The sequence below is a fragment of the Salvia splendens genome, chromosome 9 (assembly GCF_004379255.2).
Source record: "Salvia splendens isolate huo1 chromosome 9, SspV2, whole genome shotgun sequence".
In the NCBI taxonomy this organism is placed as follows: domain Eukaryota; kingdom Viridiplantae; phylum Streptophyta; class Magnoliopsida; order Lamiales; family Lamiaceae; genus Salvia; species Salvia splendens.
This window is the reverse complement of record NC_056040.1, coordinates 2793358-2811056: the sequence shown is the minus strand read 5'-3', so window position 1 is coordinate 2811056 and position 17699 is coordinate 2793358. Positions and strand designations below refer to the sequence as shown.

Here is a 17699-nt window from a genome sequence, read left to right as displayed (position 1 = left end):
GCTGCCGCTGCTCGTGTAGTCACCAACTTCGGTGACCTTCGTCCTCTTCGGCGCACCAGTGTGCATAATTCCACCTTGGAACTTCTGCTTCTCCCTCAAGAGCGCCCAGATGGCCTCGTGCTTGAATTCGCCGAACATCGACCGGTACGACAACATCGCTTTAGTACGCACGTCGCTCGCGCTCTCGCCGCTCACCTGTGACCGCGTGAACTTCTCGAACTCCGCCGCGTACAAGTTCACTTGCTTCTTGACTTGATCCCAGTGCTTGCGGAGTTGCTCACGCTTGCGCTTGTACGCGGTCGGCGGCTTGACCGAAATGTAGAGGTCCGCGATGCGTTCCCAGTACGCGATTTGTCACTGGTTGTTCGCGAATATCGGATCTTCCGATATATCTACCCAACACCGGGCCAAAGTGAGAGTTTCATCGTCGTTGTAGTTCGTACGGCTGGGGGCGTACTCATCGCAATCACCGGGGAGGCGGCAACTTCTGCGCCCGCTGCCGGTTCCGCTTCTTTCTGGCTGGGGCGGAAGCGGTCGCGGCGGGGTCGGGATCGGCCGCTGCGGTTGGGCGGTGCGGAGACGGCTCCATGTCAGACAACCCATACGATTCCGTACTGAAATCGGGATCGTAATGGGTGTTGGTGTCGAACGAACGATAATCGCCAGGTTCTGTACCCGGCCAATGCCCCCTGCGCTAAACGTAGGACTATTGGGGCTTGAATCCATTTCGTAGTAATTATATAAATGTAAGTTTCGAAAATGAAATCGCGTGAAATGAAATGTTACAAATGAACGGTATTTATAAAAAAACGAACCGCGTGCCATCGTCCACGACAACCGCAATGGGGCGGACGATGGCGCGGACGATGGCCATCGTCCGCGCTTTCCTCCGCGACCGAAGTATAGGGCGTGACTATCGTCCGCGCCCTATGGCGGCACCCGCAATGGGTGCGGACGATGGATGGCGTGGACGATGCGCGCCATCAGGCGTGCCATCGTCCGCCCATTGCGGATGCTCTAATTATAATACAATTCATTATCAATGTGTGTGTTTTTTAATACTATTGCCATTCGTTTATCCGATATTAAAACTTTAGATTTGATTATAGTATTTCACAATAGATATTCGATATTTCTTTCTTATATAGGGTTATGAAGTACTAATTTATTCATGCAAATAATCGGATAAGAGATCACCATTTATGAAAATACTTGAACTATGTAGTCCGACTTAATAAAGAACAAAAAATACAACTTAACGAAAATATTCAAATAAGCAGCTTGGAGCATGCTTTTAGTATCTACTAATACTACTATAACAAAACTAGCCGGTTCGGTGAATCCAACCCCTCCAGAGATCGAATCAAGGGGAAGGCGGAAAGAATTATTCGATGGAAGAGACGAATGTGATGTGATGGGCTTCGTCGACATTTCTAAGGATAGATGGTGTGGATCTTCTAAGAGTAAAATGTATTATATTCAACAACAACAAACGAAGTTAAGCGTTGGAGTGTGATTGAGACCATCTTCACAGATACTCGACCGAGTGGCATGTTGGGAAAATGAGAAAAAAACTATTTGAACCTTAATTTTAAGTCGAAGTCATCAATGTTAGTTATAGTGATTGACCCACGATCTAAATACATCGAGATGTAGTTTATACTACTCCCTTCGTCCCTCTGTAGTAGGGGCGCTTCTTTTCGGCACGGGATATAAGAAAAATTGTGTTAAGTTAATTAAGTAAATGAATAATAAAGTAAAAAAGCAAAAAGGTAGAGAGATGAAAAGACAATAAAATAAGAGAAAGTAAAATAAGAGATAAGAAATGTTGTTGCTTTTTGCCAAAATAATGACTCAGCTACAGTTTGACAACCTTAAAAATACAACTCAACTACGTAGGGACGGAGGAAATACTGTATTAGTGATTGCCCTAATGAAACTTGAGCCGTTATAATATAGTACTACTATTAAATTGATGATTGAATGTACTAAAGAATTGATGGAACTAACACCTATTATTCTCTTATTAATTAAGTGTTATATTCCTATGTTTTTTATTGCTTTAATATTTAGTCTTAGTTCTTTTAGATAATAATCATCCTCCTAGTTCATTAGTTTAAATAGTATAAACAATTGAAATTGCAAAATTAAGTTTAGATAGTTATCCCCGAGAATACAATGCTCTTTGCTTGTCATGGATTTAGTATTATAGCATTAGCAATAGTAATGCCTTTCCCACAACCCAACCACAAATTCCTCCCGCTACATCATCAAAGCTCTCTCAAAGTTCAGCCCTTCTCATAGCTCATCCAACAGCCTTCCCAAAAGTCATCCAATTTAATTCATTTTAATTGTTGGTATTTATCAAATATAAAAAAAAGTGCAATGAGTTGTATATATAGAGTAGAAATAAAAATTTTAAACAATTATGGCTCGCCGGGCGCTGGCGCGCAATAGGCGTCGAGCCAGCTCCCTCGGCCTAGCCCGTGCTCTCGGGCGCCCCTCCCCTTCCCCCACGGCTCGACTGTTGCAATAGGGCCCTAGCCAACCGCCGTCTGCTAGGTGGTGGCTAGGGTCTTATTGCTAGTGCTCTCATAGTTACACCATTGACTTGCAACTTAATAAAAAAAAACATTAATGATAATTAAGAAGAGACAATTAATTTCAATGATAATGAGCCGCATATGCCCAACAACGTCTACTGACAACCCAACCTACCTCAACATTCATTGTCTCGATTCCGATATTTTCAAAGTCGATGCGCTTCCATTCACGAAGTAAGTGATGAAACCATGAGTAACAGATGTGCGAATCAATTTGTTGTGGTTTATGACCGTTAGTGTTTCGACCCGTCTGAACACATGAACGTGCCTCTACCCAAAAATTAGATTTTTTAATTTTTCTTAATTTCATTGGATATTTTTTAACTCTACTATGAGAGAACAAATGCTATGTTAATACTACACATGTCCTATAAAAATATGTGCACTCTCTATTTCCATTCATCCTATAAAAATATGAGCATTCTCATTTATGAAAAGTCGTCCACAACTAATTACCTATATTTAGTAAGTTATTTATAACTTAAATCATTACGGACCATCATTATAAATTATTAAACATAAATAATAATGTGAGTCTCATTATTCACTAATATTAATTTAACTATCATTCTCCTTTTTTTAAAATATTATTAATTGTGCATTAATTTTCGTGCTATTTTAAATGCATGATGGAGTATTAACTTACATAGTGCTACTATACAGTAATATCAATAATTGATGAAGAGATTAAAGTCATTAAAGTCTTAAAATCACATCAAACTCACTGTCGACAATTCCAAAGTTCTATCCGAGTTGACCAAAATGCCCTCATACTGTTATTCATTACACGTCGTGATTTTGTTGGCTAATTTCCCAATCCCCACTTTGCCCCCTTCAATTGCAAAAATACCCAAATTATCCCTATCGAATGTCGAGACGAGACTCATCACTCAGAAATCCCTCAGACCTTACATCTTTCTCTCTCTAACTCCCGCTTTCTCTCTCCTCTGTCTCCCCCTCCCTCTCCCCTAACAACCTGCATAGTATCGATCCGTCGGCTGCTGTCTCTCCAGCCATGACGATGATGACTCCTCAGCCGTTGGATGTAACTCCACTATCCTATTCACTCTTATTTTTCCATATTGCTCATTTTCGGCTTTCAATCATTTCCGTGGTCTATTGCTGTGTGTGTTCATGCATATTAGCAATTTGTTTGCATTTTCTCCAATTCATGCCTTTTGCCGCAAGTTTAGGCGTTTGTATGGTGTGTGGGGGCTGAATGGTTGGATCGACTAGGGTTTTGTGTGAGCGAGAAAGGAGGTTTAAGCTAGTTCAATTTGAATTTATTGTAATTGTGCTGATTTAGTGAGAATGATTGAATTCGAGATTGTGACTTCTGGAATGAAGCCTAATTTTTGCTGGATCAAGATCAAGCTCATTTCTTTCTCATTTCTATTTTGCTTCTGGACTTTAGCAGCAGGAAGATGAAGAGATGCTGGTTCCACACTCGGATTTAGTTGAAGGTCCTCAGCCTTTAGTAGAAGGCCCTCAGCCGATGGAAGGTGCTTCACTCTGCTACACTATAGTAATTGTCGATGTCTGTTTATTAGATCGGAGCATGCATAAAAGCTAAATACTGCTGTGATTTGGTCTTTTAAGTTTTATGTATTGGTTACATATGGCTATGCCATTGTTGGATTCTTAATCTTTTATGATTTATAAGCAAAACTTATGATTCTGTCTTTGTTTTGCTCCAAGTGTACTAAAATTAGTAGCTTTTTATAATTTCCTAGTGGCACCGGCTGACAATGACAACGCGGGAAGTGTGGAGAATCAGGCAAATGAAGAGCCACAAGCATCACGTTTCACGTGGACAATTGAGAACTTTTCTCGACTGAATATGAAGAAGCTATATTCTGATGTCTTCACTGTCGGGGGTTATAAATGGTAATTTTTTGAATTTCAAATATGGCCTCATTCATGATTCATTTACGTTCACGTGTTGCTGGCATCCAAAGAATGAAATTTATTATGTCTGTTAGAGCTACTTAGCACTTTATTTGTTAAATTTCGACGCTGCTCCACCTTGTTATTATGGAAAGCAACCTGATTGCCTTTTGACACGAGTTTCCTTCTGCAGGCGCGTGCTTATTTTCCCGAAGGGAAACAATGTGGACTTCTTGTCGATGTATTTAGATGTGGCCGATTCGGCTACCTTGCCCTATGGGTGGAGTAGATATGCACAGTTTAGCTTGGCTGTAGTCAATCAAATGCATAACAAACTTACAGTGAAGAAAGGTATACCCAAGAATTAGATCTGTTTTGATGCAATTATGTAGCTAAAGCTTGATATGTAATTATGTATTGTGACTCAAAATAGAGATTTTCATGTGTCTGTATATATATATCATAATATAGGTTTTAAATAAATATCTCTTCATTGATTCATGGTATAGGTCCTGTATTGGATGCTGCCAGCATATAAACTAGAAGGCAAAGAATCTAGAGTTATCCTGATACATTCCTTCTGTATATAATTGGCAATCACGATACTGATTTTTGTATATTGTGTTTAAAAGATTCTCAGCTATGTACAGGACGTTTATTACGAAAATCTCTTCTAAACGTTTTAGTTGATCGTATTATTGGCCTGACAATTTGCTGATTTCACTTTGAGTGAGTACATTGGCTATAAAATGTTGAAAAAAATTAGTTCTGTCCACATTCTGTCACTTTGTAAAGCATTTGCTACGGTGCTACCTAAATCATGATTGTTGTGATTTATTCTTCCTTTGTTTGTGGGCTCTGCAGACACGCAACACCAGTTTAATCAAAGGGAGAGTGACTGGGGTTTCACATCTTTCATGCCTCTCAGTGATCTTTATGATCCCAACAAGGGGTACCTCATGAATGATACCTGTTTAGTTGAAGCCGATGTTGCTGTACGCAAGGTTATTGACTACTGGGCATATGACTCAAAGAAGGAGACAGGTTATGTTGGGCTTAAGAACCAGGGTGCAACTTGTTACATGAACTCTTTGCTGCAGACTCTGTACCATATTCCTTATTTCAGAAAGGTTATTTAAGTTTGCAATTAATCTAGTTCTGAATGGCCAATATTTAATTATTCAAGGCCATTATTAGGGAAGTATGGAGAAGCCTTACTTTAAACATGTTATATCAGGCCGTGTATCATATGCCAACAACGGAGAATGATATCCCTACTGGGAGTATCCCTTTGGCTTTACAGAGTTTATTCTATAAGCTCCAATACAATGACACCAGTGTAGCTACAAAAGAATTGACTAAATCATTTGGATGGGACACTTATGATTCATTCATGCAACATGATGTTCAAGAACTTAACAGAGTTTTATGTGAGAAGCTTGAAGACAAGATGAAGGTACTAAAAATTCCAACATAACAGAGCTCCTTGAAGATTCTTTTCTGTACTTATAAGGTCATTTTGGACTTCATTTTTTTTCTTTTACTGGACAGGGAACTGTTGTTGAAGGGACCATACAAAAGTTATTTGAAGGCCATCATATGAATTATATTGAATGTATTAACGTGGACTTCAAATCAACAAGAAAAGAGTCATTTTATGGTATTATTTTGTTCTGAGAATGGCCTTTAATAGAAATGACTTTATCTTAACAGTTCTTGTGGTTGCAGACCTTCAACTTGATGTAAAAGGTTGTAAGGATGTTTATGCTTCATTTGACAAGTATGTGGAAGTAGAATGCCTTGAAGGAGATAACAAATACCATGCCGAGGAACATGGTTTGCAGGTATGTAATTCCTCTACTAGATAATGATGTAGTTTATCTATATCTATATTTTGTTTTTTGAAGGTTGATAACTGCAAGAAGATCTCTGTGCTGCATGACAATCTAGACCTGACTGGGAAAGTTAAATTCCATAAATTGAAGTTTTTGAAAGAATATTATCTGTCTTGTGTCAGCTATTTAATGAGAATAGTTCAACAGTCTATAAATGTAAAAAGCTTTTGAAATATTCATACATCTATGGAACTCTGGGCTTCTTCTTGTGATTAGTCATGCACCAGAGTCAATGTCAATGTGACTCTGGTGCCTCCAATGTATGATGTTATAATAGTCATGTAATTTATGGGTCGGGATAAGTGAATTTTGATTGAGAGATTGTTAATGAATCTCAACAACATATTTATAACAGTAGACTAGACCTCTTGGTTTGTAAAGCTCTGAAGTCGTCTGCCATGACAGATCTTTCAGGATATACTACATATGGATCGTTTTATTTAGAGATATGGCATGGCTATCAAGCAAGATTATAGCGTTCAACAGATAAAAATGTATAAAAAAAAACAGATAAAAATGTTTTGACATTATGGGAGGTGCTTGTTGTTTTTTGCATTGATAAAGCAATCCATCTGTACTTGACTTTGACAAGTAAAGTAATTTGTGGACTCGTTGTGATGGCTACACACTGCAGTCCAAGGAACAGGTCATCATTGGAAGGAAATCTTGTTAGCAACAAGATTGCGGGGAACAAAATTTTTTTTTTCATTAGAGGAAGACTTTCATTATTCTGTTTGAATGTCATTTCTGATGGCATCGTTAATCTGGTAGTCATGACAGATGCATTCTTTTTCATTAGATGCAGCAGGGATTGACCAATCACAAGTATATGAAAATTAAATTAGCTTTATTTAGGATTTACAGTTTCTGTATGCTTTTATCCGTATTCCTTATGATAATTGATGCGATGTTTCTTCTACACAAGCTTTTCTCTATGTATTAATTAAAATCTTTTTTGAATATTAGGATGCCAAGAAGGGTGTCTTGTTCATTGACTTTCCACCAGTTCTACAGCTTCAGTTAAAGCGATTCGAGTATGATTTTATGAGAGATACAATGGTGAAGGTTAGTGGCTTACACCATAAACTTCTTCATCTTAAGAGTGGATTTTCACGAGTGCTTCCACAAGATCCAATTTTCTTTTGCTAAATATAATTGTTCTTGCTTCAAATCTCTTTCATGATATCGAAATTGTGCTTATACTGAGATGATGGTACTGAATTTGTTCAACTGTTACAAACTGTCCCAATCAGTTATCGTGTAAATTTATTCTGGCCTCAGTTTGATCCCTTATGCTGGTGGCTCATTTTTGCCACAGCTCCTCAATGTAGACGAGAAAAAATAACAATTTGACCTTTCCAGCTTGTTTTCCTTAACTAGTGTATGCATAATCAATATTTTTTCCTAATACAACTTTCATTTCAGTGCTTCAATGGTTTATGTCTGATGATCTTTAAGCAAGAAATAGGTTTTGAATCAATTGTAATTTGTCACTGATGCAGATAAATGACCGCTATGAATTTCCATTAGAGCTTGATCTTGATAGAGATAATGGCAAATATTTATCACCCGATGCTGATAGGAGTGTACGGAATCTTTACACGCTTCATAGGTGATTGGACCCCTTTATATTTTTGTCTATCCTCACATGTTCTTCTGTTATACTTTTGACCTGAAGCTGATAGAGGATACTTGTCTTGCTTGTTTCATGTCAACAGTGTCTTAGTTCATAGTGGTGGGGTGCATGGTGGACACTATTATGCCTTCATCAGGCCAACTCTCACTGATCAATGGTAGGTCTCAGTACTTTTGAAGAATCTATTATCCCTTTCTCTTGTTCTTCCCTAAATATATTTACACTTAGATAATAGATATGCATGGATACTGAATGGTTTGGAGCTTACCAGTTCCATCGTGATGATCATACTGCACTAAGACATGCAATTATTTGTTACATTGGATGAGTTTACTTGGTCTTGTCTTATGCTCAGTCTAATCCTGCCATTATATATTGCATATGTACTTTTGTGCTGCTTCCTGATGGTTTACTTTTCACTCTTGCCAACTAAAATGAGTGTAATGGCTCTTTTTTCAGGTATAAATTTGATGACGAGAGGGTCACCAAAGAAGATGTGAAAAGGGCACTAGAAGAGCAGTATGGTGGCGAGGAGGAGGTGATATGTCTGCCTTTTGATATTTATCCTCTCAAACTCTCTATGGTAGTAGTGCTTATGTTCATTTACGTTACAGTTACCACAGACAAATCCTGGTTACAATAACACTCCTTTCAAATTCACCAAATACTCGAATGCGTACATGCTTGTGTATATACGAGTGAGTGACAAGGACAAAATAATCTGTGATGTGGATGAGAAGGACATTGCTGAGCATCTTAGGGTAATATTTAGTTTTGTACATATTCCATTTCTTAAGGTAATTTTTTCATGCTCTTACCTGAAACTTGACATGCCCTACTTAAACCAGATAAGACTGAAAAAGGAACAAGAAGAAAAGGAAGATAAGAGAAGATACAAAGCACAGGCTCACCTTTACACTATTATAAAGGTTATTTTTCTCAACAGGCATTCTCATGTAGACTTTACTTTCTTATTCTTGAAATGGATTGCTGAAGCATTTCCAATGCAGGTTGCTCGAGATGAGGACCTGAGGGAACAGATTGGAAAGGATATCTATTTTGACCTTGTTGATCATGATAAAGTCCGTAATTTCCGCATCCAGAAACAGATGCCTTTTAACCTTTTCAAGGTACTTTCTCTTTTGGTTGAAATTAGGGAAATATTTATTCCCTAAATGTAGCTTGTTGTGTGATGAAAAATATTATTCTGTGATAATTCCTATGCTTGTTAATGGTATTACTGGATGAAGTTAAACAGTTCAATTATAGTTCCTTGATGGTCTTGTCAGTCGTAATGATTCTATTGGTATTTCAGTAAACCAACAGTGATACTGATAAATGATGTAATTATGCACAAAGTGGGATCATTTGTTACTTTTGGATCTAAATTTGGTGATGGCAGATTGGCAGGTAAGATCGTTTGGAGAGAAAGGTGGTAATTTTAACTTACCTAGGATAGGACTTAGTTGAAGATAGGTTGCAAGATGGAATGCATTTGGAAATAGTATGCTTCATCTTCAACTTTTCTAAGTAAATACGTTAAATGCTACACTACAACAATCCACATAGAAATTTATCGATGAGTCATGCATGAAATTAATAATAATAATAATAATAGTAATAATGCCAACCCGTTCTAAGGAATGCAAGTGCAAACCTTAATAATGCTTAGAATTAAAAATATTTATTTTTCCAAAAATCCTGGCTTGATGCTTCAATTTGTCAAGAGTTTGCGCAGAGCTGGTGGTAAATCGGTATTCCTGGTTGTTATTACTCTTTCCGTCACATTTGGTTATTTACTGCAACACGGATTTCTCCCTTTCTGTCTCTGTGCATGTGCATATTTCTTTCCTTTTCCTTTTGATTCATCTCAACATGATGAAGCATTTTTCATGTTTCATGTGAAAGTACAGGCCTCACTTATGTCTATGCTTATTTTTGAAGGAGGAGGTCGCCAAAGAACTTGGTATACCTGTTCAATTTCAGCGCTTTTGGATATGGGCAAAAAGACAAAACCATACTTACCGCCCAAACAGACCATTGACACCCCAGGAGGAAGCTCAAACGGTAATTATGTTAGCTATGTTACTTATCTGTATTATATTTACATGGGTAGTTCCCATTTTGATGGTGCTTGGGGCACTTGTTGATAGCATTTATGAAAACTAAAAGGTCACAAAAGTTATGCACTACCTACTTTTAGATGGGTGGCCTGCTTATATCTACATCTTTTTTTTTTTCTTTATGATGCCGTTGGCAAGCCTTATGTCAATTATAATTCTTGAGGCATTGAGCGTTTTATTTGGCTTCTCTATATTAATTCTTGTTTGTTTCTTTTTTGTGCGTTTGGTGGGTTGTAGAGGAATGGGGATGGAGGAGATAATTTAACTGTTTTCTGACATTAGAAGATGTATTTGTTAAGAATCAGTGGTCCTTTTTTTGCAAAAAGAAAATGTTTCCTATTTAATCAATGAGACATCAAATGGTTTTGTACAGGTTTACTTCCTGTTTGTGTATGATTGGTGATACTTCGTTTCCAACTATCGTGATTAGAAGGTGTTCTTGTTAAGAATAACAGTCCTTTTTTTATGAAAGAGAAAAGGTTCCCAATTTAATCTAAGACATCGAGTGATTCTGTACTATATTTACTTCCTGTTTTGTGTATATGATTGATGATGATTCGTTTCCAACTATCGTCTTAGGCTTTCTGTATGCAGTAACTTTCTTTCCCAGTTGGTTTTAGCTTTGCTAAATCTTATTTATTTGATTGATGCTTCTTCGATTCCTGTGACTCAGAATGCTTAAAAGTGGCATCCAATTTTTCCTTAGTTATTTTGTGTATTTTCTTTCTCATGCTTATGTTGTGCAGGTAGGAACACTGCGGGAAGTATCAAATAAAGCCCATAATGCAGAATTGAAGTTGTTCTTGGAAGTGGAGCGTGGACCGGTATATCTTTTGCCAATAAAGAAATAATATATACTACTACTACTTACATGTGTATTGATATATTGTAGGTATTTCATTTCTCCTATTCAATGTGCGTTGACTGTTTCCAAATTATAGGATTTACAACTGGTTCCTCCCCCAGAAAAGATTAAGGAAGACATACTGCTATTCTTTAAACTCTACGATCCCCATAAAGAAGAGCTCCGGTACAACACACTCAACAAAAACGTAGTGCATCATTTTAACTTCTAAGAATCTGCCTGCTAATATGATCATCATTGGATCATTCTTTTTCCAGATATGTTGGCAGGCTTTTTGTAAAAAGTACTGGCAAGCCTCTTGAGATCCTAATGAAGTTGAATGAGTTAGCTGGGTTTGCTTCTGATCAAGAAATTGAACTCTTTGAGGTATGTCGTGTCACTATACAATAGTTCACATTTGGATTGTTCTGTTGGACAATAGGATGTTACACATAAGACAAACATGTATTATTTTTCTTGATTTATAATTCACGGAACATTATTTCCAATGTCTACAGGAAATCAAATTTGAGCCATCTGTTATGTGTGAACGCCTTGATAAACGAGCTTCATTTCGGTTCAGCCAGGTATTTTCTATTTTATTTACTATAAAATTGTATGTGTCTCTTTGTGTACCATATGCTAACTCTCTTTGTCAATCTCTCACACACACACAGATAGAAGACGGGGACATTATCTGCTTCCAGAAATGGCCACCCCCTGAAGCTGACGAGCAAGTTCGGTTTCCTGATGTTCCTTCATATCTGGAATATGTGAAAAATCGCCAGGTTGACATTACTCCCCCTCCCCTGTCCCTCTTCTGAGTTGTGGGATTTTGTCTTAAGAATTAATTCATGAAATGTGCTGTTACTCAAGCTTTCCATCTTTAAATGCTGCCAAAAAATGCTCTGAGCATTTACTGTCAATCATCACTTTGTGTTTTTTCCATTCACTCCCTGCCATTCTCTTTTCAACTGCTTCTAGGCAAAATTCATTTTACCATAATTTTATGTCAACTCTCAACTCCACCTCATTTCATTGTTGAGGGGTTGGTTGTACCAACTTGGTATGTTTTCTTAATATTCTATGGGACTTTTGACGGAAACTGATGTACATGTGTGAAAAGCTAGTCCTGGAAGTATGTGTGTAACTAGTATTTGCACCCTTTGACTTTTTCCTTTTACCTCCGGAACTCAATGTGTGGTTCAACTCTGGCAGATTGTCCATTTTCGAGCTTTGGAGAGGCCCAAGGAAGATGAATTTTGTTTGGAGTTGTGAGTACTATCTGATATCACTTATCGACTCTGTTTCATTCGAATTAGTCAGAACCCTTTATGAGATAAGTGTGTAACCATTTTTGACTTAACGTACAGGGCAAAGAATCACACTTATGATGATGTTGTGGAACGAGTAGCCCAGCACCTTAGCTTGGATGATCCATCTAAAATCCGGCTTACTCCTCACAATTGCTACTCCCAGCAACCAAAGCCCAATCCTATCAAATATCGATCAGTTGATCATTTGATAGACATGCTTGTCCACTACAATCAGGTGGTTCTATTTTGCTCATTCATGGGCTAATTGTGAGCATAGAGTATGCAAGCATTCTTCTGTGTTGTGCAATACTATTACTGATCACAGATAATTTACTGGGTTGTGATAGATTTCGGATATACTCTATTATGAAGTCCTGGACATCCCTCTTCCAGAGTTGCAGTGCCTGAAAACTTTAAAGGTTGCGTTCCATCATGCAACAAAAGATGAGGTACTAAAACTGCCCTACCCTTGAAAATTTCTATTAATCTGATTCCTATAAATCATTGACATGTTTCTTATGTTTTTTTATCAGGCTACAATCCTTAATATTAGGTTGCCTAAACCTAGCACTGTCGGAGATGTCCTTAATGAAATTAAAACAAAGGTAAGCTTGGTTCTCCGCAAGTTGTACTCAATTATGTAAACATGGAGCTGCTTTGTGTTCAATGAATGCCCCATGATGTAAGAGAAGTAAGGGTAAACATTTAATTTAACAGGTCATGAAACTGATTCATCATTAATACCTTCACTGCTATCTGGAGTGTTTTCTTTTTAACATTTTAAAGCAAGTTTCCTTGGTGTTGACTACGAGGAAGTGAGAGTATATCATGAGCATTGATGATGTCTGACATCCTTTTCATCTAATGATAGGTAGAGTTGTCTCAGCCAAATGCTGAACTTAGACTGCTTGAAGTTTTCTATCACAAGATTTACAAGGTAATGTTCTCTATTGTGACATTCTTTTTTTTTCCTGAACAGAACTGCTGTGACATTCTGATCTTTTGATGTTTGTAAATGCCTCTTTGGAATTTACTTTGTTTTCATACTATGGATTGGACATTTCTGATTGAGGAGGATTTTGTTTTTCATTATCTTGTGATAATTTCGGTTGGAACAAAATGTCAAATGTGATCTTGTTGACGTCCTGTACACTAACCTGTTATGATATTGACATCTGTTCACTATCTTTTTAGAAGTTATGATTTGCAGTGTCCTTAGATCGCAAAACTACATTTACTTCCTAGACTCGTAATCCACATGCTGCTCTCTTCATTTTACAGATTTTCCCTACCCATGAGAAGATTGAAAATATAAATGATCAATACTGGACGTTACGTGCAGAGGAGGTATCTTTTCTCAAAATATTTTGTTGTTGACACTGCTATATTTGTTTATACTCATATATAGTTGAACCATTGCCTGCTGTATCAAATGATACACATCAACGAATGCCAGACGTGCTGTGACAACAGTCCAAGATGTAAAAAATATAAAGTATTTTTTAAACGTATTTGGTGGAAAGTGGTAATCGATTCTGAGTTATAAGATCATACATTACATATATACGGTTTTGGTTGGTTTGTATTATCTTACTATGCTTTATGTTTGTTCATCTTATAAAGCCTGTTTTCTTGCTCTATGTTAGATTCCGGAAGAAGAAAAGAACTTGGGGCAACATGATCGCCTGATTCATGTTTACCATTTCACAAAGGAGACTGCGCAGAATCAAGTGGTACAATATATGTACAGGATTCTAATATGCATTATAGAATAAACATTTATATTTCTTAACTCTTTTTTTTGTGTGGTCAAACAGCAAGTTCAGAATTTCGGGGAACCTTTCTTTTTGGTCATTCACGAAGGAGAGACATTAGCAGAGGTCAAAGCACGAATTCAAAAGAAATTGCAGGTCCCAGATGAGGAGTTTTCTAAGGTACTGCCATTTGCTGTTGAACCAATTTGTTCACTTTGCTAAGGTTTGGTTATACCAGGAGACCGGGAGTTTTCTAACTGTTTCGTGTACCTTCTTAAATATTCAGTGGAAGTTTGCCTTTTTGTCATTGGGACGTCCAGAGTATCTAGAGGACTCAGACATTGTGTCGACCCGTTTCCAGGTCTTTCTACCTTTCAAATCTTTCCTTTTTTTGGTTTAAGTTTTGGTATCGATCATGCAATTCAAGCATTTTCAATGCTAAGTACGTACACTGAGGAATTTGCAATTCTATCTTCCAGAGAAGAGATGTATATGGTGCCTGGGAACAGTACCTGGGGTTAGAGCACTCAGACACGACCCCCAAACGGTCTTATAATGCGAGCCAGGTAATATTTCTGTACATTGTTATTTACTTTCTTCATTTATTGCTTACCACTTATCTGATAATATTGCTAAATTTTCAAGGCAGCATCAAGTGTAACTACAATTCATGATGGTTCATAATATATTGTTTCTTTTTGGCCTTTGAAATCATTGCAGAATCGCCACACATTCGAGAAGCCAGTAAAAATATACAATTAAGTCCTATTCCTGCTAAACTTAGATTGCACGACTTTGATGCCACAACGACAAGTTCTAAAATCTTCAAGCATGGATGATGTAGAAAGGTGGACAAAGCACGTTGAGGGTTTTCCCCTCCCGTGGCTTCACCAAGGGATCTGGTGGTCTTTTTGGTTACTATAATTATGATTACTACGACCTTCTCTTCGTTACTCAGATGGGAAGCGGAGCCTCCACTGCTATATGTATGTTTTTTTTCGTGGTTGGTAGTTCTTGGACTTCTCATCTTCCCCAAATTTTCTGGTTTTGAAGTAGCAGTTGGAAAATTTTACCTTGTCATTATGTGTAATTTAACAAGAGATTTTTTCTAGATTGGGTTGTAAAGTGGGTATAGTTAGGCCTTACATTTGTTTAATGCATCTTATATTGATTTTGATTTTGATTTGAACACCCTATATATACTACCCCCTTCACTATTGGCTGTATCTTGTTTCTGTACAAGGTAGAGTCTTCATCTGTAAAAAAGAGAATCATATTGCTTTTAATGTAGATAGTTTTTTCCTTTGGAAAGTAATATCAAATGCTCTGTCACACATACATCTAAAAAAAAAGAGCGACGGTTCGTCTAGGATCCCGACCTGATCGAATGAGAAGAGCCTAACGACGAGCAATGCCTAGTAGAGCAGCAGTGGTGGGTACACAGCACTGTAAGTCCATGCATCTTACGTATCGATCAGCTTCCTCTGATCTCTTTGTCAGTGCAAAAACGTACGCTATGCTTCGAAACACAAGGCCTTTTATAAAGCAAGGGCTTCATTTAATTAGTAAGATTTGTTTGTTTAGTAATGTGAGTAGCATTCATTATCGTATAGCTTCAACAAGCGTTTAGTGACATTTTGAATGTATATTGCTTTATCTAAACACTCTTACAATATTAAAAAAGGTTATTGTTCGGAATATGAGTTATACGTCACCAATTAACTTGTACTAATAATCTCTATAATTTTAACCATTTCTAGATAAATATGTCGTTGTTTTAATAACTAATAATTCAATATTTGTCAAAGACACATGCATGCTTCCCATCAGTTTATTTGCCACGCCATGAATTCCACATTTTATAATACGTATATTATTTATCTCAGTTAAAGTTATCAAATCCAAATAAAAATTTGCATTTAAAAGTCGAAGCATAAAAAATTACATAACTACTTATAAAAATCAACACATACACTTAAACCAATAACTAACAACCGATATAATCACAAATTCTTATAACATTCTCACTAATTACAAATTAGAACTAATCAACGACAACCTGACATATTTTTCATTCAATGAACAAAATTAACCAAACAAATATATATACTAACGATGGATTATGATATTTATCATGTGGAAGAAGGGAGAGTGATCCAAAACGGCGGCGGATTGATCTTGTCCATCTCTAAATGAAGAACATGTTCAAACCTCGAATCCTTCATGCAGAAAACCCCAAAATCATGGCCTCCATAGCTATAATCCTCATCAATCCTCTCCCAATAATCATCCGTGAAATAAATCGCATTCTTTCTCAATCCCACCGCCGTCTCATTCCCGCCCACAAACATCGCATAATCCCCCAAACCCTCCACGTCACCCCAATCCCCTCCGCTGACGTCAGCCCTAAGCACGCGAAACCCCATCGTCCTGTACGGACACACCAGCGGCGCCGCCATGTAGTCCGTCAGCGTGTCCCCCTCGCACACCGCCTCCCCGTCGTACCTCACATAATCCCCGACGTACCTCACCGCCGTGACTATACCGCCTCCGGAGGCGAGGGCGAGGTACAATTGAGACGAGTAGAGATCACGCGGGAAGGCCTCCTTCGCGAGGCACAGTGATCTCGGGAAAGAAGCCCTAATTACCGTCGTCTTCGTAGGAGAATCATCGTTCAAGTTCCACGACTCGACTTGCAAACGGGGGGCTAGGGCGAAGAGGGTGTTTGTTGCATCGCAACATACGGCGTCGTAGTAGGTTTCGCTAGGGTTGGAGAGGTCATGCCACGTGGCGTCGCGGTTGCGGGAGAAGGAGAGCTTGCCGGAGATGAGGGGGGTTTGGATTGCGACGGCGGCGTAGGTGTGGGGGCGGAGGGAGGGGTCTTGGGAGAGAATGAGTTTGGTGATTTGGTGGTGGTTTTGGGGGAGGTGGATTAAGGCTTGGGAGGATGGGTTGAAGAGGAAAGGGTTTTTTAGGGTTTGGTTCAAGAAAGCGAGCCAGCCTTTGGATGAGCCAATGCATTGGAATTGTGTGTTTTTGAGGCATGGTGGGAGTTTGAGGTTGTAGGGTTTGTTGTTTTTGAGGTTGTAGAAGGAGAGGTGTTGGATTTCTTTGGTGTTTTCGTCGGCAACGGGATGCATGAGGAATGGGGAAGATGATGAAGAAGAAGCCATTGATTTGATTCAAGAGAGTTGATTTGGCACAGAATTTGATCGAAGTTTGAATGAGAGAGTTGGACGAAGATGCAAGTATATATATAGAAGAAAAACTTAAGTATTTCCTTTTGGAAACAGAATCGAATTAGGAAAGAAATTGTGTTATATCCCTTTTTTAATTTTTGGGATAAGATATGGTAAGTTTCCTTCTTTATTTTTTCACACTAGATAAACCGATTATTTTATTGATGATCTAATGTATTTTAATTTGTCTTTTTTTTAATAAATAAAACTCGATAGGTCGTTTTCGTTGTGGAACCTGGTTTGGAGGATGTACTCGACGTTGGCGGGATTGGCGGTGATGACGTTGTTGATGACGTGGATGTGGACGGTGCGCGACGGCGAGGATTGGAGGAGATGGGTGTGCCAGTGGCAGAGGTTCGTGAAGCGGCTGCGCCACCGCGAGTCCACGTAGGATTGGCAGAT

The 17699-nt window shown here is 38.2% G+C and overlaps 2 protein-coding genes across 4 annotated transcripts; one reads left to right on the top strand and one right to left on the bottom strand.

Annotated features, from left to right (window-relative positions):
* The first annotated feature begins 3479 nt into the window (after positions 1 to 3479).
* Positions 3480 to 15235, top strand: LOC121747828 (ubiquitin C-terminal hydrolase 12-like). 3 transcript variants are annotated; one of them, XM_042141961.1, is made up of 32 exons: positions 3480 to 3648; positions 4021 to 4105; positions 4337 to 4490; positions 4684 to 4841; positions 5355 to 5620; positions 5728 to 5946; positions 6042 to 6150; positions 6219 to 6334; positions 7352 to 7450; positions 7888 to 7997; positions 8104 to 8178; positions 8481 to 8559; positions 8636 to 8782; positions 8870 to 8950; positions 9032 to 9151; positions 9966 to 10088; positions 10891 to 10968; positions 11086 to 11174; positions 11267 to 11375; positions 11507 to 11575; positions 11666 to 11776; positions 12207 to 12262; positions 12362 to 12539; positions 12652 to 12753; positions 12838 to 12909; positions 13176 to 13241; positions 13586 to 13651; positions 13951 to 14037; positions 14122 to 14238; positions 14345 to 14419; positions 14538 to 14624; positions 14779 to 15235. In XM_042141961.1, the coding sequence occupies exons 1-32, from the start codon at positions 3619 to 3621 to the stop codon at positions 14818 to 14820; spliced, it is 3375 nt and encodes a 1124-aa protein (XP_041997895.1). In that variant the 5' UTR covers positions 3480 to 3618; the 3' UTR covers positions 14821 to 15235. The 3 variants fall into 3 exon arrangements, with proteins under 3 accessions (XP_041997895.1, XP_041997894.1, XP_041997893.1); XM_042141960.1 differs by having other exon boundaries at positions 4018 to 4105; XM_042141959.1 differs by having other exon boundaries at positions 4018 to 4105; positions 12362 to 12542.
* A 955-nt stretch (positions 15236 to 16190) lies between these two features.
* LOC121748101 lies at positions 16191 to 17231 on the bottom strand. The gene has a single exon (XM_042142315.1). The coding sequence runs from the start codon at positions 17229 to 17231 to the stop codon at positions 16191 to 16193; it is 1041 nt and encodes a 346-aa protein (XP_041998249.1).
* Between the last annotated feature and the right edge of the window lie 468 nt (positions 17232 to 17699).

Coding starts and splice junctions, on each gene's coding strand:
- LOC121747828 (XM_042141959.1), top strand. CDS start 3,619: ATGACGATGATGACTCCTCAGCCGTTGGAT. Junction 4,491..4,683: donor ACTGTCGGGGGTTATAAATG/GTAATTTTTTGA, acceptor TTCCTTCTGCAG/GCGCGTGCTTATTTTCCCGA. Junction 12,543..12,651: donor TTGTCCACTACAATCAGGTG/GTTCTATTTTGC, acceptor GGGTTGTGATAG/ATTTCGGATATACTCTATTA.
- LOC121748101 (XM_042142315.1), bottom strand. CDS start 17,231: ATGGCTTCTTCTTCATCATCTTCCCCATTCCTCATGCATCCCGTTGCC.